The sequence below is a fragment of the Ostrinia furnacalis genome, unplaced genomic scaffold (assembly GCF_004193835.3).
Source record: "Ostrinia furnacalis isolate ACB-3 unplaced genomic scaffold, ASM419383v2 OfSCF7370, whole genome shotgun sequence".
In the NCBI taxonomy this organism is placed as follows: domain Eukaryota; kingdom Metazoa; phylum Arthropoda; class Insecta; order Lepidoptera; family Crambidae; genus Ostrinia; species Ostrinia furnacalis.
The window spans coordinates 39380-63956 of record NW_021137609.1 but is presented as its reverse complement, the minus strand read 5'-3'; the positions used below and the strand labels follow the sequence as shown (position 1 = coordinate 63956).

The window sequence follows — 24577 nt, the reverse complement described above, 5'->3', positions numbered from 1 at the left end:
GACTTGGCTAGTTTTTAGGGTTCCGTAGTCCTGACAAGGAACACTTAGGGCTATATTTCACCGGGACACCATGGCGGCGCAACCAGTCGCCGCTACCAACAAAATGTATAGAGCTCTATAGAGAGTTACTCACCTGGTGTTCGTTTGGTTGCGCAACCAATTTGGCGGCGCGACCAACTCGGACGCGTGTGCTGAATGTTACTGGTTGCGTGCGCCTCCTCGCTGGTCGCGCCACCACTAATTTCAAGCGCTGTATGGTGTCTCACTCACTCGGCCGCCAGTGACGCCGCCACCTCATTGCATGCAGCACGAACGTGTCGCACTGTTGTTTTATTTTTTAACTGCTTATTTTAATATTTTGGTTGTTTGTTGATTGCATACGATGGGTAATTTCGATACAGAAAGGTTTATTATCGAAATTCAAAGTAGACCATCAATTTGGGATAATTCCTGATCAGATTATTCCGATAGAGATTTAAAAATTATAATAAAAAAAACCTTTTTTAAAAACAAGCTTTATTCTCAAATGCAGTTGTACTAAAACGAAAAAAATAATTTTATGCAATGTTCAAGTAATTTCGAAAGCTTGTATCGCGCATGGAATTTATTCTTCTTTTCTCTGTTTGCGCTACAAGCTTTCGAAATTACTTGAACATTGCATAAAATTATTTTTTTCGTTTTAGTACAATTGCATTAAGAGAATAAAGCTTGTTTTTAAAAAAGTTTTTTTTTATTATAATTTTATTTTACACTTTTTAGTTTTATCTCAATCTGGGCCCTGGTCATCATTTAGCACCAAAGTGCTCGGGAAGACGAATCCAACGAACCCAAACTCGATAAGTTTCCGCCGTTTCGTTTAGGAGTTCCTATGGCCACCTTCTGACTCTATCATCAGACCAGCTCAATGGTACCATAATATTGCATTGTCATCGTACTTGCATAAGTATACCAAATTGCAGCTCAATCGGTTAAGGAGAACTGGTCTTAATTTCAGTTGCAAGATTTGTCCCACACATACTAACAAGTGAAGTCAATATAAAGCTTGTNGAAATTTATATTATTTAACTAAAAGTTTATTCGATATTAGTATCAAATAAAAAAATCGGTTAAAATCATGCGAAAAAAAAATTTAAGCAGTTTTTAGGTAAAATTTCGGAAAAATCTGAAAAAAGTTTAAAAATTGACATATCTCCTAAACTATAGAAAGTAAGGTTGAATAATTAGCAAATGACCTCCTCTATACGCGTATTAGCAGCTATGGCGGGTTCAGTTTCAGTCACCTTGTATAAGTACGATTGTGATTCGATTGCCCTTCAAAACTAACTGACGTCTACTCTCAACCTTATTACATGATTCCATTGGGAAATGACGTCANGGCCACCTTCTGACTCTATCATCAGACCAGCTCAATGGTACCATAATATTGCATTGTCATCGTACTTGCATAAGTATACCAAATTGCAGCTCAATCGGTTAAGGAGAACTGGTCTTAATTTCAGTTGCAAGATTTGTCCCACACATACTAACAAGTGAAGTCAATATAAAGCTTGTAAAAAAGCTTGTAATAATAATAAAAAGAAATGTTGGGAGGAAGTTGTAGATTTGTTATTCATTTTGATACTGTCTCAGTGTGGTGTGGCTCTGGTGCCTGTATGGTGTCTAGTTTGGTAGCTTACGGACACCATGGCGGCGCAACCAGTCGCGCTACCAACAAAATGTATACATACAGCTCTACAGAGAGTTACTCACCTGGTGTCCGTTTGGTTGCGCAAAGCTGTATACATTTTGTTGGTAGCCGGCGACTGGTTGCGCCGCTATGGTGTCCCAGTGAAATATAGCCCTATAGATTCGATATGACTGTCTGTCTGTCTGTCCGAGGTTTTGCTTGGAAACTACTGGCACTAGAGAGCTGTAATTTTGTGGAGGTATGTACGAGTATATTGAACACGCCGACCAAAACCGTAGAATAAAATTTGGAAAATATTTTTTTTAGGGTAGCTCCCCTACATGTAAAGTGGGGATGTTTTTTTTTCATCTTCTACCCCATTGAGTAAAGTAATTATTCTTCACAGGCGAAAGCAGAAGGATACCTGTGGGATAAAGGAAAATGGCGACCTCATATTATGTTCTCAGAAATGTCGTGCAAGAACCCCATAGTACAGATCGTTATTAGGTCGTGGACAACACGCAAGACCACCGACGAGTGCACGATATTGAAGGTATTTTTCACTGGTAGACTGGGGACGGGTACGGCTGTGACAGGGTACGGTTGTAACGACTCTAATGTTATCAAAAAATGCGTCGGTAAGTTCATATAGCCCTACTTGCCTTGTCGCCTGCATGACCTACCTCTTGTACCACATACCGAGCAACAGTCGAGTTGGTAACAACTTTTTTTTAGGTGGTAAAAATGCATTGAGCTCTGCATACCCGCCGCTGTGGTCAAGCGACGGGTTATGTGGGGCTCCCCCCTACAGGTGGGAGGGGCCTACCCACTAAAAATCCACCAGTATCCTTCTTTCTGAGCATAGGGGAGTTGCCGTAGCGAACCTTAACCCGAGTTCCACCTATGCTCAGTTTATCCGCTGCGCGGACCCACCTTGATTACCACAGGACAACTCTTAGCAGGCGCCTATGTACCTTCCACCAGTTTATGTAAAGCTGTACAATATTTACAATTTTTTATTCTGTTACAACCGTAGGTATCCGTAGCCCATACCTCTCGCAGCAGCAACGTGTCGCCGCGACGCACTTTGTATTTCTATTCCTTGAGACATGTCGCGTTTTAGAAACTTATATTCTGATTTTAGGGCAAATACAAGAAAGATGGTATCGAGCCCAATTTTATAGATCACTTGTGGGCAGAAAACAGAGTGTATGGGAGGGTGCTTTGGAAATTACAATTGAACACCGCTGACCACACTCTGGCATGTGTGGTCGCTGAAATAGAAGTGAAACCCGTGAAATAAGCAAAATAAAAACAAGGTGATGGTTCATGGTTTGTTTTTACGATTCCGTACCTCAAAAGGAAAAATAGGATCACTTTGTTGTCAGTCTGTCTGTCAAGAGTCTTTTTCTTAAGAACGCGTGGAGGTATCTAACTGAAATTCATATTCAAATACTCAGGTCTACTGTCCCTTGGAAAAAATCAAACTTCTCTATCAAAAGATGCAGCCGTACATGCCGCAAATTTTCGATCCTCACAAGGTAATCAAAACCTTATAGACCCATGAACTCAGCTCTTACAGTACAGATAAAGAAAAAATTGCAAATCGTTAAGTTTGTACGGAACCCTCGGTCCGCGAGTTCGACACTAGGCCGGTGTCTTATTAGCATCAACGTCATATGTTTATCAAAGTCCAGTGCTGGAATTGTGGAATAGTCGAAGAAAATACAATGGTATCATTTAGCTCTAACAGCGGTAATGGTTTGCAGTACCTACTTTAAAATTGATGAATTTATATTTAAGTTCTAGTTATAAATTATAAGTCGATGAAAGTTTAACGTCTTCGGTTTATTGTTTAGCGTATATAACGTTTTCTGTTACAATAACACATGCGATAGAGTTATACTTATTGGTCAACTCGAATTTCCACATGGTGTGACCGTAAGCCCTCTCTTGAGCCCACAGGTGGTCAATCCAGTTCGTGTTCACGATGAAGTAGTAAGTTCCCTGGAAAACCAAGTATGACACTGTCAACTACATCATCATCATCACCATAAACTATCATAGAAAAAAAATCAACTTCCCTTTGTTGTAAAACAAGAGACAAACGATTGATCCTGTCTAGGTCCAATAATGTTAATGTTGATATTTTTTTCCTTAGTTTACGTAAATACAAGTCCACATGCTTGGACAAATCTCACCGATTTGAACAAGCATAGGGACTTCTTTACACCATATTAAATAAGTATTTTTAGTTTTTAATCCCTAATTGCTGTTGCTTTAGTCTCTAACGCATGATGTTTTCACCTATAATTAAGTAATTTTTTTATAGTTACTTTTGTGAAGCCTCAATGTAACCTTGTTGGTGTTCAAATAAATAAATAAATAAATCCTTTCTAAAAATTAGATTTACTACAACGGACAAATTACACTTACAGGGTGACAGATGACCTCATCAAGGTAGCAGAAAGGCGCAGGATGCAGGCCGTTACCAACCGCGGTCAATTTGGAAATCATTGGGGGAGGCCTATATTCAGCAGTGGACGTCCTATGGCTGAAATAATGATGCTGATGACTTACAAATTCAGTTACCTTGCTGATGCTGCACTCATCTGGGTTCAAACCATTCTTGAGATTCGTTAAATGTCCCAGAATGGTCAAGACCATGGGCATATTGCATGTTAGAGTCGGGAATGTAATGTGCGACCTCCATTTTCCATTAGTCCACAGATAGCCCGAGGCTCGGAGCTGAAGAAAAAAAATTAAGACAAATTGAGAAAATAAAAAAAGGATTAAATTATCTTCAACGAACTCCCTAAGTATGTTCTTCTAATTAATTTCGTTGCGAGTCCAATGACAGTTTAACTTTTCATCGAGACAAACTTGACCTTTACTGGTTGGGTTTTACTGGCGGCCAAGCTGTACATCCTGGCTACACAGGAGTTGCAGCGGTGGGAACGAGAGGTGGGAATAGTCGCCTACCTACTTACCTCCAAATCCTTCACAGTTCTCAGGAACGTAGCGTTACCACGCACCAACTTTGTTTTATTTGTATCATACATGACACCAAACGCGTACACAATTGGGGGATTCTTCGATAAAGGGAGCACAGTTTTGTTGCAAGTCCTCACATCTTCAGCAAAAGCCTTGTAGGGTCCCTGAAAAACCCATGAAAAACGTGTGATTTCTTACCATGATTTGTGCAGCCAAATGACGTTCACTCTCAACGGGCTCAAATTCTCTTATCACCAGCATAGCTGCAAGAAGCCTGTAGGGGCCGAGATAGGCTGCTTGCTTTCTGAGGGGATCTGGGATAGTTGGGAGTAGGAAGATAAACCACAAATCGCGGACAATGGCTCAATCAAGAGGCTAACTCTGTGTAACATATTTATACAGGGTGACTGGAACTGAACCCACCATAACTAATACGCGTATAGAGGAGGTCATTTGCTAATTATTGAACCCTACTTTCTATGACTAAAGTTTTATAGTTTAGGAGATATTATGTCAATTTTTATACTTTTTTTAGATTTTTCCGAAGATCATTGGCAATCCATTATCACCGTTAGCTTTTTTTAAATCGAAATCGAACTTTAATTTTTTATCGTGGTTTGTACTTTTGTTGAACTTTGGCGGCTCGTGGCTAGTTATTCAATCATTATCTGGATCTGAAATTTATATTATTTAACTAAAAGTTTATTCGATATTAGTATCAAATAAAAAAATCGGTTAAAATCATGCGAAAAAAAAATTTAAGCAGTTTTTAGGTAAAATTTCGGAAAAATCTGAAAAAAGTTTAAAAATTGACATATCTCCTAAACTATAGAAAGTAAGGTTGAATAATTAGCAAATGACCTCCTCTATACGCGTATTAGCAGCTATGGCGGGTTCAGTTTCAGTCACCTTGTATAAGTACGATTGTGATTCGATTGCCCTTCAAAACTAACTGACGTCTACTCTCAACCTTATTACATGATTCCATTGGGAAATGACGTCAACTGCTGGACAAAGGCCTCCCCCAAGAATTTCTACGACTGGCCCTGCACTGCCCGCATCCAGGTGCTTCAGGCAACCATATCGTCAATGTACATTATTTTGAGAATTTTGGTATACTTTTTCAAATAAAAACAATACTAATTTAACCAGTTACTAGAGAAGCTTCGAAACAGAAATAAATAAATGTAAACATATTTATTATAACCTACGAGTAAGTACTTATACATATTATGAATAAACTAAATATTTACATAACAAATAAAAAATACTATGATACTTACTTTATCCTTCTTTCGAGCGGCAAAACCCCATAAAGCATTAAATAATAAAATTCCAAAAACTATAATAATTTTGTTCATCGTGTACATGCCTATTCCCGTCCCGACCAACATGAAATAAAAAAACAAAGATTATTTTGAAATATGTAAACTTAAACACACATCATTTCATGAAATGACTGATTTTGATTGACTGAAATGACTGAATTTGATTGAAAGGCCCATATTAAAAATTAGGTAGGTACTGAAGTTCACCTTATCTTTGATCAGCTAAACTATAATTTTATTAATATTATTTTCATTTACCCTTTGTACTTACATGCTAAATGCAATGGGTTTACTAAATAGAACTCATTCTATTCTCATTTACATAAAGTTATTGTTATTTTCCATGACATATATACTAACATTTATATGTTATAAGGTTATGTTTTTGTCTGTTTGACCACTTTTGACTTTACTATACGGGGTGGAAATTTGTAATGCCACCTGGAGGGAAAGTACTCTTAAATTGTAGATAGAAACATTTTCTCAAAGAAAAGATTCCTTTATTTTTTAAAAGAAATAGATACACACACAGAGACACAGAGGTCCAGGGTTCGATTCCCAGTGGGAGTAGTTTCTTCTGTTCGGATTTGTTGGCGCTCCCATGACAAAACTATTGATTATAAAAAAAAAACAATACGTTAATAGGAAAATTTCTCTAGTTTTAGTTTCTCTAAGCATGTTTTATCATAAAATTAATCCGAAAGGAATTATATGGCGGCACGAGCGGCAACCATACGAGGTCACAAAGTTTAAATTCATAAAGAGCACATTGAAATGTATAAAATACCAATTTTCATTACTCCCGGAAAACTTTCCAGGTAAAGCCATTACCTATTTTGTACCAAAAGACTGGACATCGCAAATAAATTAGTGATGAAAACCTAAAACGCGAGCAAAGTCCCCGGCAAAGGCTGGTATTGCTTAGGTACAATTATAATGACATTAGATCAAGAACAATTATTGTTGAATTCTATAACAATATCACGTGGCCGGATATACGGACGAAAGCACATTAAGCTAACTAGCACCTTATGTTGTTAGATTAAGTGCTATTTTTGCACCGTCAGACTGAAACAGCGGAAATCGCAGCGCAACGTCCGACAAGGTGGACCGACGACCTCATAAGGTTGCAGGAAGGCGCTGGCTGCAGGCCACACATATGGAAATGATTGGAGGAGGCCTATATCTGAAATAATGATGATGAGACGTGAACCTGTCGGGTTTCAGCTGCTCCCATCGCCACCCATTCTTGAATCCCCCCATTTTGGTCGTTCAGGATCTGGCATCATTGTCTTTCTGGCATTGTCTTTGACATTTACCAAACATGGGATGAAGATCCCCATAGACCACAGACTTTTTATCGGCCAATAGTGTTAAATCAGTATGAACATGGAACAAGCTGGGATGAAAGGTCCCATATTTCATAGATTTGGTATCGATTCCTCGTAAAAATTAAGCCTTTTTCCCACTGCATGCTGAGCGAATATTAGTGAGTGACATTTGGCTAAGCATGTTCAAGTGGATAAAAGGCTTTTGACCAACCTATCGACATGTAGTCTCTGGGAACTCTTAATACATAAATAAATAATAATATTATACAATGATAACATAACTTTATTACTTAGCATACACAACATTTTCGGTAACAATAAGACAAGCGAAGGTATAAATCTTGTTGGTCAGCTCAATTTTCCACATGACACGCCCATAGGCTCTCTCTTGGGTCCACAGGTGGTCCATCCAGTTGGGATTCGCGTGGTTGAATTGGTAATTGCCCTGAAATAGAAGGTTTCTTTAGTTAATTCAATCATTTACTTCGTTAATCTTCATAAAATACGAGTCCTCATGGGTTTCAGGGACTCCTCCTATGTTGCGGGTCCAATGACAATTTAACTTTCCCCTGGGACAAACTTGACCTTCACTGGTTGGGTTGTTGGCGGTCAAACTGTAGATCCTGGCTACACAGGAGTTGCAGCGGTGGGAACGAGAGTTGGGAATAGTCCCGTGTACTTAGTTATATATCAATAACTAAGGGTCAAACACAACGGTACCAGTGTCAGACTGCCGATTCAAGGGCGGAATAATAGTGAACCCACTCCTAGCATAAGCACAATTTAACTTAGCTATAGCCCGGTCAAGTGAGTGAGTGAGTGAGTGACCGGGCTATAGCTAAGTCACTCACTCACTCATTGCGGGCGCCCGTCGCACAGTCGCGACAGCAATATAATTACGCGCGAGCGATAAGGATGGGTAGCTTGGGGTCATTGGACAAAATTCTACGTGCTCACAGACCAGAATTTAGAGGGAGAACATAGATCTCCCCATAAGAAAAAACCTCTTTACGCTTCACCTTGGAGATTAAGGAACTAATATGCGAACATTACAAAAGTCAGGTCATAACGCTATTTGAAGTAAAGTCAATTCCTCGATCTGCTGGAACATTTGAGAGGATTGTCATCATCATCATCATCATCATCATCATCATCATCATCTCAGCCATAGGACGTCCACTGCTGAACATAGGCCTCCCCCAATGCTTTTCATGTTACCCGGTTGGTAGCGGCCTGCGTCCAGCGCTTTCCTGCTACCTTTATGATGTCGTCGGGCCACCTTGTGGGTTTGTGCTTCTGCTGAATCACCTCATGATGATGATGAGCTCTGTATAATAGTCTAAACAAACCATGAAAGGTCTTTTGACACTTTATTATGACTAACCTTGCGAATACTGCAATCATCTGCGTTCAGTGCGTTTTTGAAATTTGTCACTGAGCTAACAATCGTCATAATTAAGGGCGTTTTGCAGCTCAGCGTTGGTAACGTCATATGCGACCGCCATTTACCTTTATTCCATAAATAACACATGCCACGTATCTGAAAATATATTGGTTCATTTGACTACATAGGAGATGCAGCGGTGGGAACGAAAGGTGGGAATAGTCCCGTATTCTTCCACTATTATGTCTATTACTTTCGACTTCTTCTAAATAAGGTCATCCAGGATTTTAAAACTGATCTCGAACTTTTAAATCTTTCCATTACTCGCTAAGTAAGTGTTACTAAATCTTTGTTTGTCACCTGTCATCCGCTTTGCAGTAGAGGGAAGTCGAACCTTAACTTCGAACTCCTCCTATGTTCTTCTGATGAGTTGCCGTTTGGCGATCGACGGTACGCGCATAAGGCGCCCGATCAGTGGCAAACCCAACTAGAGGGTTGCAAAAACTTGACCTTTACTGGTTTGGTTTTTATTGGCGGTCAAGCTGTAGATCCTGGCTACACAGGAGTTGCAGCGGTGGGAACGAGAGGTGATAATAGTCCCGTAAGTAAGTGTTACAAAAGATATTCATAGTATTTACCTCCAAATCCCTTATACTTCTCAAGAACGTAACGTTGCCTCGGAAGAATGTAGTGTTCGTTGTGTCGTTGTATACCTCGAATTTGAACAGAACCGGTCTCTTCGGTGAATAAGGGAGAACTGTTTTGTTGCACTCCTGAACTCCTTCAGCTATGGTTCTATAAGGTCCCTAAAAACACAATTTACGAAAAAAACGGTGAAGATTAGAAATGAAAAATACTTACTAGGAGTCACTGTACCACAAAAAGCACTCATCATCTTCATCATTTCAGCCACAGGACGTCCACTACTGAGCATAGGCCTGCCCCAATGATGGTTGGTAGCGGCCTGCGTCCAGCGCCTTCCTGCTACCTTTACAGACCATAATTTACGGGAAAGACGCGACGAATAAACACAGGGTTATAAGATACCACAAAGACGAAAGCACTCATCATCGTCATCATCATCATCATTTCAGTCATAAGACGTCCACTGGTGAACATCGGCCTACCCCGATAATTTCCATGTTGACCGGTTGGCAGCGGCCTGCATCCAACTGCAAAAATCAACAAGCACTTAGTGAAATTAAATACCAACTTTTTCCTTTGATCGTATTCGAGCAGTAAAACCCGATAAAGCATTAAGTAATAAAACTCCAAAAACTATACAAATCTTCATGACCATTCAATCATTGATTAGAAATAGACGTATTCTTACATGTATCACTAATTATGTGTTTTATTTAAGAAAAAAAAGAATTCGGCAGATTTTATAAAATCATAATTATTTAAAGTTCCGAAACAGCACAACACAGTGTTTTCGATTTGCCTAGTCATTGTTTTTGTTTTTCCATTTGTACTAAACGAAACCAATATAGGTAGGTACTACCTTATTGTTTATAGGAAACAAATTTTTGTCTGTTTGTTGCACAGTGTAGTAAAATGTACCAACAATCTGCCAGTTATTCTAATAATATAGATAAATATTTCTCATTTAAATAAAATAAAATCCTTGAACATTTTACACTGCTCCTCTAGTCCCAAACTAAGCAAAGCTTGTACCTACTATGGGACAACAGATATGAATATTTTTTTTGTAAATAATCCTACATAATTATAGATAGAAAAACACCCAAACCAATACAAACAAATGTTTGTACTAAGCGGGAATCGAACACGCGAGCTCGGTATAGTAGTCCACTACACAAAATGTATATGTATTGTTAGAAGGTACCATGTAAAGACATGTCCTCTAAGCCCAAAATTGCGACGAGCAGAGCCGCAGTATCGGAAGAGTATTAGATACCCACTTATCTAATGCCATCAGTTTAGGCATGTTTATTACAAAATAATTGCATAAAAATACGAGTACCATATAGGTACGGTATAAATGTAAGCATAGGCGCAGACCATCGACTTTTAGTACGCCGATAGTTGGGCTTAATTTTATCCTTCATGATTCACCAACATTCTATCCTATATTGGGAGCATACGCTGACAAACTTTCAGCTTTTATAAAATGACGTAGGTATGGCGTTCACTAGCTCTTTAGTCTAATAAATCTATACTAATTTATAAATGCGAAAGTAACTCTTGTCTGTCTGTCTGTCTCTCTTTCACGCCTAAACCACTGAACCGATTTTGATGAAATTTACCTAGTTTGAGTCCCGGGAAAGGACATAGGATAGTTTTTATCCCGGTTTTTGAAACAGGGACGCGCGCGATAAAGTTTTTCTGTGACAGACAAAATTCCACGCGGGCGATGCCGCGGGCGGAAATAATAAATAAATAAATAAATAAAAATACTTTTATTAAATAAACACTTTACAATTACAAGATATGTGCCGCTCTCGTATAAGGTTAACCTGTGTAACGAGAGTCAAGAAAGCTAGTTTTGATTTGGTAATTTTTAAAGTTTAGTTTTTTTTTTACATGTAGGTATACGTGTATTAGTAAAGCACAATAATTTTCAAAACTGCCAGATTCTACTGGCGTGGATTATACCTTCCCTGTGACATACGGATACAACGCAAGATTAATGTGAAGCAAAGTTCTCGAATCTACGTCGGGGTAAATCATTCCGTTTGGGAACATACACCCCCGGGGACACCTTTGTTAAGCAGCGCGTAACATTAGTGCCATGGCTTAGTGGCGGCCATTTTAACGCTAGGTCCCAGGTTCGGAGTTAGTAGAGTCATAAAATTATGAACTTTAGATTGGGTCACCTACGAGTATATCATAATGGGACACCGAGTCAAGTCCCATATAATGTGGATAATATGCATCGTGACAATATTAAATGCCGGTTATCAAAGATAGGCCATCCATCTTTAAGCACTGGATTCATATTCACCTACATGGACCCAGAAACCGATTTTTTCACTGATTTATGTCACTACTAACTTAGATTTTAAGTATAATATTGTTAATAACACAACTCTTTATGGATCTTAATGGTCTGAAATAAATTAGGTACTATATATTTATTTATTTAAATGTGAGAAATGGAACACAAATTAAATGAAAGAGAGAGGAGTGTGAGTTGGAGGAGAAAAAGGAAGATGGCGGATGGATGCAAGAGTGAAACGTGCGTGTAAAAGGTAAAATAAATACACGCCATAATATATTTCACGGTTTTATTTCTCCCACATTTCCCTGATGTTAAAATCAAAAACGCACTAACCAATAATATTGTTTATTTCCATTAGCAAATATTGTCTGTAAAAACGGGGCAGCAGAGTGAAACGCAAAGAACATTCAAAAAGCAAATAGGTACATTGAAAATTCCGTGTGAAAGCACTCTCTACAATGCATCGTCAAGAAAGAATTCTTTCCATTTCCTCTACACCTTTTTCCTTCTATAACACTGTTTCGTACCGAAATATATTTATTAGTTTCTTAATTTTAGTTTAAGATAAAACAACACAAACTGGAAGGAATTTGCTGTTTTCTTAATTGCATTTTTTAATCACAAACTGGCAACATTCTTTCCAATCTTATGTAGCTAAGGCTCGCGATTGCGATTGCGACGCCCCCCGTGACGCAAGAGTTTTGAGTTCGGAAGGACGCCCGTGCGCATCAGCGGTGTGTTCTTTAATTCGGCAACCACATAAGCGTTTGTCAATTTCCAAAATCAAGTGAATCTAATGAGTGCGGGATCCAGCCCCTATGGAACTATGGTCTTTTTTACCAATAGGTATGTGCTAATACTTCACAAGCAAACTGCATATCGAAGATACGCCGGGCCCGGCTAAGCACGCGGCTGGCACTGTGGAGAAGAGGTTTGTTCGCCGTTTGTTTTGAAATTTTAGTATAGCTAACACACACAATTATGAATAATTATATTTTTCTTATATTATGACATTATATTATTGACCTCATAAAGGTAGCAGGAAGGCGCTGGATGCAGGCCGCCACCAGCCAGTCATTGTAGAAATCATTGGGGGACGCCTATGTTCAATAGTGGACGTCTTGTGGCTGAAATGATAATGATGATGATGATTAAGGTATGGCATTTAAGTAATAAAGCTGCAGTACAGGAGGAATGACGACGGATCGTAAAGCTCGCTGATCAAACCAGATGTAATGACCACAGACAGTCGCTCTATCAAAAGTATAGCGACGGAGAAGAAGAAAAATACTTGGTATTTTAAAACTAATTGGACTCTCTTTCGGCAGGACAACTCCCTGAGATGAACATATTTACTTATATTACATTTTCTGAAAGGTTTTCTAACAAGGAAAGATTATAAGGTTACAATCCGGTGTGAGTAGCAGCCAATATTTTGCGTTTGCCTGTCCTCTGACAGTCGTACGAGATACACCTTGGTTTTTCTCAACGAATCTCGTTGTCATGTTAGTAAGTTTATGCTCTTTGACTGGTTTATACATTAATAAATTAGCTTTAAAATTCGTGCATTTACATGTATAGGCGGGTACAGCAGCGTCAAATTTCCAAAAGCTCGTGACACCCAAAGTAGCTAAAAAGTTCGCAACATGTCTTTGTTACAATGAGGGCTATCGTTTTTATACTTAACAGTTGGCACCCCTGACGATTGACAGGACCTTACTCTACAGTGGCGCCATCTTGATGAGTGCAAATACGATTAGTCCTCCTACCACTTTCGCGCTCACCAGTTGATGCCACTGTCTTCGCTACTAGCAAGTGACAGGACCTTACTCTACAGTGGCGCCAACTGGTGAGCGCTAAAAGGATAGCCCTCATTGGAATAAGGTTGTATTTTCAACTTTTTGGTCACTTTGGGTGTCACGAACTATTGGACGCTGACTGTACCCTCTCCGTGCACCCGCGCGAGTTTTAGCGGAGAGCTTTATATCATTGTTCCATAACGTATTTGAAACTTTTTACAGTCGCCATAACATTAAAAAAACTAGCAAATGTCATTTGTAAATCCTGACAGTTCGTCACAGCAAAGTTTTCAGATCATGTTTTCCGCGTCTTCAATTTAATTGCCAGAAGTATTGCCAGAAGTAACTTGCCAGCATGCCGAAAAGTACCACAGAAGAGCTGACGAAGTCTAGCGACAAGCGTGGGAGGAGTTCCAGTAGGAGTTCAACGCATGCTCCTCTCCATTTTGCTGTCCACAAGCCAGGGTGCCACTTTGAGAGCTGCTGTGGGGTCTGCAACCTGTTCCCTGGGGTACTCCTCATTGCATTTTGCCAGGTACCTAAGTGTTATTTACTTACCAGAAGCAATCTTTTCATAAAAGTACCTACATACCTTTGTTTGTCACCTGTAATCTGCTTTGCAATGGAAGGAAGTCAAACCTTAACTTCGAACTCCTCCTATGCTCTTCTGATTAATTTCGTTTCGAGTACAATGACAGTTTAAGTTTCCCCCAGGACAAACTTGACCTTCACTGGTTGGGTTTTTATTGGCGGTCAAGCTGTACCAGGATCTGTATCAAGGTCCTGGCTACACAGGAGTTGCAGCGGTGGAAACGAGAGGTGGGAATAGTCCCGTAACCAGTAGCAATAAGTTACAACAGTACAGTAGGGTCACTTAGCAAAAACAACGTAAAATTTCGTTCGTTTCTACCAATGTCTTATCACTCACGGAATTCCACAATGACTGGTCCTGCGCTGCCCGTACCCAGGTGATTTCCGTAATCTTCGCCAGATCGTGGATGCACTGAGTGGACCGAGTGGCTATGTGCTATTTTGCAAAAATAAAATGTTTAGTTTATTGACCGCCATTCTTCATTGAGCTTATAAATTTGATTGAGCTACTCGTAGATTTTTCTTCTTTTCCTTTTTGAATCGAATTTTAAAATTGTTCAGGTGCTTGTGGGATCCATTTTACTGACGCTGATTCTAACGCACGGAAAACAATACGACGAAATGCACCAAACTCCTATGTCGCAATGTAAGTAATGAAATACTATTACCCCTTCCTTCATCATCGTCATTAAATGTCAATAGTCTATGACCTTCTCTAGTAGACTAGCGGAAAACACCTATAGGATTTAGTTCGTCTAGAGTATAACAGCGATCAATATGACTATCCCTTAAATCGGAATTAAAGGGTTAATGAAGATTCTGGATATTTTTTTTTGCTTGTCTTTTCAGTCATGAGCATAGCGACTGGCGCGGTCCTGAGTGGCGTGACTGGCGCAGGAGTTCTGCTCATTGTCGTGGCTCTCACGGAGAATTGCCGTGCTATGCTGGTCAGAAGCTTTGCTAACTATACAGTAGGATATAGTAAGATAGGGTATGATGGGATGAAACTGTTTCACCCACAACGTGAAAGCTTTTGGCTTTTCTGATTATTTGAATATTTTCCATCTGTTCTCACCTGATGGAAAATGATGATCATACAATCAGAAACAACCACAGGGGAAAAAAATAGAAATATTTTTAACTAGTATTTTTTCAGTAGGTAAAGGCTACAGCAGTCTGTCTAGTATAACACAGAAATCTTTTTTTTTTCTAGGTATACCTCCTGGTAGCTGCAATGGTATGGATGAGCATACTAACGCTGGCCATGACCAAGATCGGTCGCGCCTGCATACGGTTCAAGGATGGTAAGCTACCCTATCTTCGCGAAATTGTCTACGAAAATAAAATCTATTTTCAGACATCTATCTGGATTTCGCATCTTTGGCATAGATACATAAGCATCGATTTCTGTTTTCTACAGAGAGGTATTTCTCCCACGTCTTGGTGAGGGCGCTACCGTGCTTCTACATATTAAGTGGAATCATTTAGCTATAAATTAGTTTAGTAATATAATAATTTTCGTTGTTGCAGCTGCGAAAATCAAAGATGAGCAACACAGGCTGGCTAACCTGGCTTGCGTCAGTGGTCTATTCACGTTCCTTGGGGCAGGTAAATAATATAGTAATAAGTCTTCATCATTCTTAGTTAGAGGTAATATAACAAGTTTGTATGTGGAAGGACTTTAAATTTTAAAGTCAGTCTCTTGAAATTTTTGAGGATCTAGAAACGCTCCTTGACTACATCGTCAGTCTATCGAGTGAGAGGCCTGCCTATAACTAAGTTTTCCAGTTCCTGGTCGCAACTCCAAAACTTAACTGCCCCAACAGCCATAATTTCTACGAGCCATATTATGTTCACGTGGTCTCTACTTGAGAACTTTTCTGCCCCAATAGCCATCAGTTTTAAGAGCTATATGTGCTGAAATGTAGTATACTTCGTTCGTTCGTTCGTTTCAGCTAAATGACGTCCACTGCTGGACAACGGCCTCCCCCAAGGTTTTCCATAATGAACGGTCCTGCGCTGCCCGCATCCAGGCTCTTCCCGCGACCTTTATCAGATCGTCGGTCCACCTAGTAGGAGGCCTGCCTACGCTACGTCTACCAGCCCGTGGTCGCCACTCGAGAACTTTCCTGCCCGTCGTCTCTACGAGCTATGTGCCCCGCCCACTGCCACTTGATTTTAGCAATTCTGCGAGCTATGTCGGTTACTTTCGTTCTCCTCCGGATCTCCTCATTTCTGATTCGATCACGCAGGGAAACTCCGAGCATAGCCCGCTCCATCGCCCTTTGGGTGACCTTGAGCCTTCTTATGAGGCCCGTAGTAAGCGACCACGTCTCAGATCCGTATACTGTATCCGTATACTACGAATCTGTAGTAGGTATACTGTTGAATTATTAAATAGCTTCTTTTGTTCCAGGTGTATACTTCTTCTCTTTCATCGTGGTGTTCAGCTTCTACCACTTCAGGTACGTGCGCCGCGCCATCTTGTTGCACGAAGCGGAGTGTGAATGACACTATTAGATTATTTTTATGTTTGGTAACTTCCATTATTATTTTAATACATCGTTATAAATTAATGACACTTTTATTCGTTAATTTATTTTTATTTATTTATTTTATTTATTCATGAATAGAACGGTAGTACCAATTACACCATTCAAACAAGACGTAACAAAGCTCAGAATAACATTTAAGTAATTAAAAACAATTTAACTTAACTTAATTTAGGAAAAGTACATAAATCAGATGCGATTATTTTCACAGTAACCTAAACATTCTGCTAGTAACGTACTCCACCCCTCTGCAAATACGCAACTTCATTTAATACAAACATTTGCCCGCGGCTTCGTTCACGTTGTCACTTATTGTTACAAATCATAGCCAATAATACTGTAAAGTTTCATCAAAATCCGTTCAGTAATGTTTTGAAAGAGTAACAAAATCTATACATACTTTTACGTTTAGTAGGATAGGATAATCTGAACAGGAAACAATGAAAATAATTTAATTTGCTTATCCTCGTAGCTCAGAATAGGAGGCAAAGAATTTTATTTATCATTCTATTATTTTATACGTAAGTAGGTACACAATACATTATTTATAGCCACACAAAAAGAAATATAAAGAAATATAACGCTTATTTTTTAAACGGGTCATATTTTCTATTCTGACCACGGCAGTAAGAGGAAAATATTCGTGGGTGCGTAAGAGCCAAAGCACACGATGCGTTGCGGCGCCGCACCTCAAAGATTTCACCGTATCGTCGCACCGCTTATGTACCCGCCAAAGATATTTTCTGCCGCACAATTTATAAACGCAGTAAGTACCACTTACTGCGTTTATGATTGTTTTGAATATTCAGAATCCTGACATCGCGATCTATAAGAATCAAAGACCCGTTTTTTTCTATCTATCTTAGAACGGAAGATACATGTTATCATAAACGCAGTAAAGAGCAGATTGTAGGTTTCTTCNAGACTAATAGGGTGATTTGCAGTTGGTTGGGGTTTGAGCCACTAAAGCAGTGGTTTACCCTAGTAAATTAGCTCTCTTGATCATAGATACTTTGATATTTGGATAGCGGGTTTGGCTGAGATCAGGTTCTCGTGTATTTCCTAAAGGCGAGCGTACCAATGTGACGATAAAAGTACCCTTAACATGTATTTTTGAGCTCTTTGGATGCACATAGTTAATGTTGGATTAGTTGACTGTCGGTGGAATATTATATTCAGTACTGTTTTATTTATATTTATGGTCTTTCCATGTCATCCTACGGTCCAGGATTTTAATGCAGGTTGATTACAGCAATGTGTCGAGGTCTAGATTGGCCGGAGGATAAGTTTCACGTCTTAAATGATAATTATGGTGAGACTTCGGGGCTTAATTACATGCGCCACTTGGTCAGCCAAGCAGTTGACATTGCAACAGTCTAGTCACTATAAGATCACAGTTACATTTGAGGAATGCCGCAGCTTTCTGGTGTCTGGGCTACTTTACTAAAGCCCGGTCCGTGAGCACGTAGAATTTTGTACAATGACCCCTAGCTACCCATCCTTATCGCTCGCGCGTAATTATATTGCTGTCGCGACTGTGCGACTGGCACCCGCAGTGAGTGTACGAACGCGATAGCAATATAATTACGCGCGAGCGATAAGGATATTAAGGATGGGTAGCTAGGGGTCATTGGACAAAATTCTACGTGCTCACGGACCAGACTATAGTAGATGTTATAAAGTATCGGACCAAGTACAGAGTCCTGGGGTACTCCAGCTCTGCAGCTAAAAAGAGAAGATTTTGTCACCGAGTTTGAAAACTATCTGTCACTGAGATAAGAATCCATCAGCAGGTAGGTAGTAGAAGTGTGCTAGAAGGTACTTTTTAATTTCATAGAGTAGTCCTTTATGATAAATAAACCCAGCTGAAGCCGCAGCGAATGCAGACGTACAGGATTCTTTCTTTTCCAAACATTGTACTGATTATGGTTGGTATGGTTTCTGCCAAAATTTATGGTCGGGTATACTATATTACATGGGTCATACTTAGAGGCAAGGGAATAAACGAGCAAGAATGATCCTTTTCTATAATTTTAACAATACAAATGTCAGATTAATTGAGCGATAAGAGAATTCGTTAGGCGACTTGACAGCCTTACGGATCATTTCCAAAGTTAAGAGACTTGCGAGGTTCTTCTCACTCAGTGTGGTCATTGTCAAGACCATGGACTTTATGGTGATCAGATCAAATGCAAGTGCTTTACGAGGGTCCATTTTGGCTATTTCTTTAGCTTAGCCATTTCTCTTAGCGTTAGTTCTTTCGTTTCAGCCGAAAAACGTCCTGCGCCGCTCGCATCCAGGCACTTCCTGCGACCTTCTCCAAATCGTCGGTCCACCTAGTGGGAGGCCTGCCCACGCTACGTCTTCCGGCTCGTAGTCGCCGCTCAAAAACTTTACTGCCCCAGCGGCCATCAGCTCTACGAGATATGTGCCCCGCCCACTGCCACTTGATTTTAGCGATTCTGTGGGCTATGTCAGTCACTTTGTCCTCCTGCGTCTTTCGTCCTCAATTAGCGTAGTAGGAATCAATCTTCTACTTTGAACTTGAGGAGGGTAAGCGGAAACATGGCGGTCAAATCCTCAGATAGTCAAGTACAAAGATATCCAGTAGCAGCATACGAAAAGATGCAAAATGAGCCCTCTCAAATCACAATGGGAAGGTTTGGCAGCACAGCACCTAGAATGGCGGGAGATTGTGTTGTGTAGAGGTGAGTCCGCGAATTCAACGAGCAGCGCATAACTGAACTCGACGCAAAACGCGATGACGTAAATCCCGTCCATCTGCCGCCATTCACTATAATTATGTTGGCGGCGGGTAATTTACTCTCAATGTGCAAGGAGTTTATGTAAGCCATCTTAAGGCTATGTAAGCCATCTTCGGGCGCACCAGCGCCGCTAAGACAGCTAAGTCAAAGTGGTCACCATGACCGAAATCGGTCGGATGAATCATCATCATCAGTAGGAATCAAAGGCAGGCATAGCTGCAAGTCTCGGATCAAGTCCAATGCTTGATCTTTTTTTTTATTGAATTGTGGATTTTTTGAATTATCCGTGTCAATGGGTTTAAATAAACCGGCTTTTCATGTAGCAAAGGTCTGATATTTTTCTTGTCAGTTCGCACTCATGTATTACCGGACCTAATAAGCGGAGAACACTTTGAGGGAGGTACTTTGTTGCCTTCCAGAGGTTGTGGTTCCTATTTGCATTCCGAGACATATTTTCTAATCTCTGTGTGATTGATTCGCTTAAAGCAAGTCCAATAGTGTGGGTTATCTGCCAGACGAAGGCGGGTATTTTTTTCTTGACAGCAAGAGAGACCGGCGCCTCTCGCGATCAATTATTTACTAGACCAAGCAGTAACTTGAATAATGTACTTGATTAATTGTTAGTATATTAAGTTATCAACGGCATTAAGTTCGCCTTGTGTACCAATTTATATGGCATTAAAGAATAAATATTATAGTTAGTTCTTCTGTTATATGGTTTACTGATGGGTCAAAAATGGGCCCTAACGTAGGCTTTGGCGTGTATGGAGAGCAGCCGAAGCTTAGGCTATCTCAAAGCCTGAGTAAATTTGCCTCTATCTTTCAGAAGTCTACGCCATTATTGAATGTGCGGAAGCTAACCTGCGAATAATTATACCAACCACATAATTTACATTAACTCAGACAGTCAGGCCACGATGATGGCCTTAAACTCCAACTTAATCACCTCAAAGTTGGTAGAAAACTGCATGAGTCGACTGAATACCCTAGGAAAACGTAACAGAGTAACGCTGAGATGGGTTCCAGGTCACGCGGGAATCGTGGACAGTGAAAATGCCGACAAACTGGCCAGAGCGGGAGCGGAGGGAACACAATATGGTCCAGAACTCTTTTGTGGTATTCCCAAGTCTCGCTCGAATTACCCTGGAGAACAACTATTTAAACAAATCCTTTAAGGCATGGTCAGACACGCTAGGATTAACTCATTCCAAAACTCTTATAAAAGCCTATGACCGAAAATGCTCAAAGCAGATCATAGGACTGAGTAGGATCAAAATGCGCATATTAGTTCGAGCCTTCACTGGACACAGCAGCTTAAACAAGCACTTGTCCACTATAGAACTGTCCGAATCAAGAACGTGCAGGATGTGCCAACAGGCAGATGAAGCGCCACTACACATTCTCACGGACTGCGGACCTTTGATGCGCAAGCGAAGCTTACACCTGGGCAAACACATCCTAAGCCCACAAGATGTAAAACATATCGCCCCCCAAAAGATACTGCAATTCATAATGGATGCAGGACTCGGAGGCGAACTGTAAGGAAAATAGCGGCGATCACAATAGATCGGTACCGGTCGCAGTAATACTAGGACTTTATTGAATTAGAATAGCCGCTCAACTCAATAAAAAAGTAGTTCTTCTGCGTTTGAAACACAAATTAGTACAGTATAGGAGAGGAATAAATTTCAAATAGTTTATACAGTATCAGTATCGGCGCGCCGACAGCTAGTCGTCGGCGGCGGCGGCGTGAAAAAATTCGCGGCGGCGGCGGCGCGCCGGCGTGGCGCCCACCTCTAGTGCAAATACGATTAGTCCTCCTACCACTTTCGCGCTCACCAGTTGATGCCACTGTCTTCGCTACTAGCAAGTGACAGGACCTTACTCTACAGTGGCGCCAACTGGTGAGCGCTAAAACGATAGCCCTCATTGGAATAAGGTTGTATTTTCAACTTTTTGGTCACTTTGGGTGTCACGAACTATTGGACGCTGACTGTACCCTCTCCGTGCACCCGCGCGAGTTTTAGCGGAGAGCTTTATAATATCATTGTTCCATAACGTATTTGAAACTTTTTACAGTCGCCATAACATTAAAAAAACTAGCAAATGTCATTTGTAAATCCTGACAGTTGACGTCACAGCAAAGTTTTCAGATCATGTTTTCCGCGTCTTCAATTTAATTGCCAGAAGAATTGCCAGAAGTAACTTGCCAGTATGCCGAAAAGTACAACCGAAGAGCTGACGAAGTCTAGCGACAAGCGTGGGAGGAGTTCCAGTAGGAGTTCAACGCATGCTCCTCTCCATTTTGCTGTCCACAAACCAGGATGCCATTTTGAGAGCTGCTGTGGGGTCTGCAACCTGTTCCCTGGGGTACTCCTCATTGCATTTTGCCAGGTAAGTGTTATTTACTAACCAGAAGTAATCTTTTCTTAATGATTATTATACATTTGTTTGTTTGTCACCTGGAGGTCTAATATATGGAGGGAAGTCAAACCTTAACTTCGAACTCCTATGTTCTTCTGATTAATTTCGTTGCGGGTCCAATGACAGTTTAACTTTCCCCCGGGACAAACTTGACCTTCACTGGTTGGGTTTTTATGGCGGTCAAGCTGTAGATCCTGGCTACACAGGAGTTGCAGCGGTGGGAACGAGAGTTGGGAATAGTCCCATTTTTCAACCAGAAGTCACAACATTCCTGCGCAAAAACAGAAATAGTGTCCACGTAAAATTTCGTTCGTTTCTACCAAATGTCTGTATCACTCATGGAATTCCACAATGACTGGTCCTGCGCTACCCGTACCCAGGTGATTTCCGTGACCTTCACCAGATCGTCGGTCCACCGCCATTCTTGACTGAGTTCTACTAGTTCCTTCTTCTTTTCCTTTCTTAACGAAAATTGTTGCAGGTGCTTGTGGGATCCATTTTACTGACGTTGATTCTAACGCATGGGAAGCAATATGACGAAATGCACCAAACTCCTATGTCGCAATGTAAGTAATGAAATACTATTACCCCTTCCATCATCATCATCATCATTACGTCATTTGTCTATGACCCTCTCTAGTGGACTAGTGGCAAATACATGAAAGATTTTCTGTTTTTAAGATAAACAGCTTTAGATCTCTATTACTATCCACTAAAACTGAATTAATGAAGATGCTGGATATATTTTTGCTTATCTTTTCAGTCATGAGCATAGCGACTGGCGCGGTCCTGAGTGGAGTGACCGGCGCAGGAGTGCTGCTCATCGTCGTGGCCCTCACGGAGAACTGCCGTGCTATGCTGGTAAGAATCACATTAAGAGTTATGTTAAATCCTAAGTAACCTAACATTAGCTATAGTCTGGTCGCCGAGCACGTAGAATTTCGTCCAATGACCCCAAGCTACCCATCCTTATCGCTCGCGCGTAATTATATTGCTGTCGCGACTGTGCGACGGGCGCCCGCAGTGAGTTTGCTTGTAGCTTGGGGTCATTGGACAAAATTCTACGTGCTCGGAAACCGGGCTTTAGACCAGGAAATGGTGAATAGTCTACAAGCCAGCTAAGCATTTTTGTACCACTTACAATAGTTCTAGCAATCTGAGTTTGAGTAGGTAGTTAGATAGGTACCAGTCTATCTGATCTGGTGTTGAGGCAGAAATCTCCTTTTCTAGGTATACCTCCTGGTGGCTGCGATGGTATGGATGAGCATACTAACCCTGGCCATGACCAAGATCGGCCGCGCCTGTATACGGTTCAAGGATGGTAAGCTACCCTGACAAATTCTTTCACAAAAAAAACCTTCAGTCCATCTTCAGACATCTGGATGTCGCTTATTTGGCATACATAGCATCGATTTCTTTCTTCTACAGAGGTATTTCTCGCACGTCTTGGCGAGGGCGCTACCGTGCCTTCACATAAGTGGAACCATTTAGCTATCAGTCTAATAATTATATTTATTTTTGTTGTTGCAGCTGCGAAAATCAAAGATGAACAACACAGGCTGGCTAACTTGGCTTGTGTCAGTGGTCTATTCACGTTCCTTGGGGCAGGTAAATAATTATAGTAATAAGTCGTCATCATTATTAGTTAAGAGGTAGGTAATAATATAACAAGTTTGTATGTGGAAGGACTTTAAATTTTAAAGTCAGTCTCTTGAAATTTTTGAGGATCTAGAAACGCTCCTTGACTACATCGTCAGTCTATCGAGTGAGAGGCCTGCCTATAACTAAGTTTTCCAGTTCCTGGTCGCAACTCCAGAACTTTTCTGCCCCAACAGCTATAATTTCTACGAGCCATATTGTGTTCACGTGGTCGCTACTTGAGAACTTTTCTGCCCCAATAGCCATCAGTTTTAACAGCTATATGTGCTGAAATGTAGTATAGGTACTTCGTTCGTTCGTTCGTTTCAGCTAAATGACGTCCACTGCTGGACAAAGGTCTCCCCAAGTTTTTCCATAATTAACGGTCCTGCGCTGCCCGCATCCAGGCTCTTCCCGCGACCTTTACCAGATCGTCGGTCCACCTAGTAGGAGGCCTGCCCACGCTACTTCTTCCAGCCCGTGGTCGCCACTCGAGAACTTTCCTGCCCCAACGTCCATCGTATCTACGAGCTATGTGCCCCGCCCACTGCCACTTGATTTTAGCAATTCTGCGAGCTATGTCGGTACTTTGGTTCTCCTGCGGATCTCCTCGTTTCTGATTCGATCACGCAGGGAAACTCCGAGCATAGCCCGCTCCATCGCCCTTTGGGTGACCTTGAGCCTTCTTATGAGGCCCGTAGTAAGCGACCACGTCTCAGATCCGTATACTACACTACGAATCTGTGTAGGTATACTGTTGAATTATTAAATAGCTTCTTTTGTTCCAGGTGTATACTTCTTCTCTTTCATCGTGGTGTTCAGCTTCTACCACTTCAGGTACGTGCGCCGCGCCATCTTGTTACACGAAGCGGAGTGTGAATGACTCGATTAAATCATTTTTATGTTTGGTAACTTCCATTATTATTTTAATACATATACTTATAAATTAATGACACTTTTATTCGTTAATTTATTTTTATGCAACTTCATTTAATACAAACTTTTGTCCGCGGCTTTGCTCACGACGATGTCACATATCGTTACTACTCATAGCCTATTCTTATGTTTAATACTATAAAGTTCGTTTCATTTATCTTCAGTTCATCAAAATTCGTTCAGTAATGTTTTCATGAAAGAGTA

At 40.6% G+C, this 24577-nt stretch overlaps 2 protein-coding genes across 2 annotated transcripts; both read left to right on the top strand.

Annotated features, from left to right (window-relative positions):
• The first annotated feature begins 13736 nt into the window (after positions 1-13736).
• LOC114364327 (uncharacterized) lies at positions 13737-16569 on the top strand. Its single transcript, XM_028320443.1, has 6 exons — positions 13737-14002; positions 14620-14704; positions 14908-15005; positions 15272-15362; positions 15589-15666; positions 16475-16569. Exons 1-6 carry the CDS (start codon positions 13823-13825, stop codon positions 16567-16569), a joined length of 627 nt encoding a protein of 208 aa, XP_028176244.1. The 5' UTR covers positions 13737-13822.
• A 5020-nt stretch (positions 16570-21589) lies between these two features.
• LOC114364325 (uncharacterized) lies at positions 21590-24320 on the top strand. The gene is made up of 6 exons (XM_028320441.1): positions 21590-21769; positions 22281-22365; positions 22563-22660; positions 23030-23120; positions 23330-23407; positions 24226-24320. The coding sequence occupies exons 1-6, from the start codon at positions 21590-21592 to the stop codon at positions 24318-24320; spliced, it is 627 nt and encodes a 208-aa protein (XP_028176242.1).
• The last annotated feature ends 257 nt before the right edge of the window (positions 24321-24577 follow it).

Coding starts and splice junctions, on each gene's coding strand:
- LOC114364327 (XM_028320443.1), top strand. CDS start 13,823: ATGCCGAAAAGTACCACAGAAGAGCTGACGAAGTCTAGCGACAAGCGT. Junction 15,006..15,271: donor AGAATTGCCGTGCTATGCTG/GTCAGAAGCTTT, acceptor TTTTTTTTCTAG/GTATACCTCCTGGTAGCTGC. Junction 15,667..16,474: donor ATTCACGTTCCTTGGGGCAG/GTAAATAATATA, acceptor CTTTTGTTCCAG/GTGTATACTTCTTCTCTTTC.
- LOC114364325 (XM_028320441.1), top strand. CDS start 21,590: ATGCCGAAAAGTACAACCGAAGAGCTGACGAAGTCTAGCGACAAGCGT. Junction 23,121..23,329: donor CTGTATACGGTTCAAGGATG/GTAAGCTACCCT, acceptor TTGTTGTTGCAG/CTGCGAAAATCAAAGATGAA. Junction 23,408..24,225: donor ATTCACGTTCCTTGGGGCAG/GTAAATAATTAT, acceptor CTTTTGTTCCAG/GTGTATACTTCTTCTCTTTC.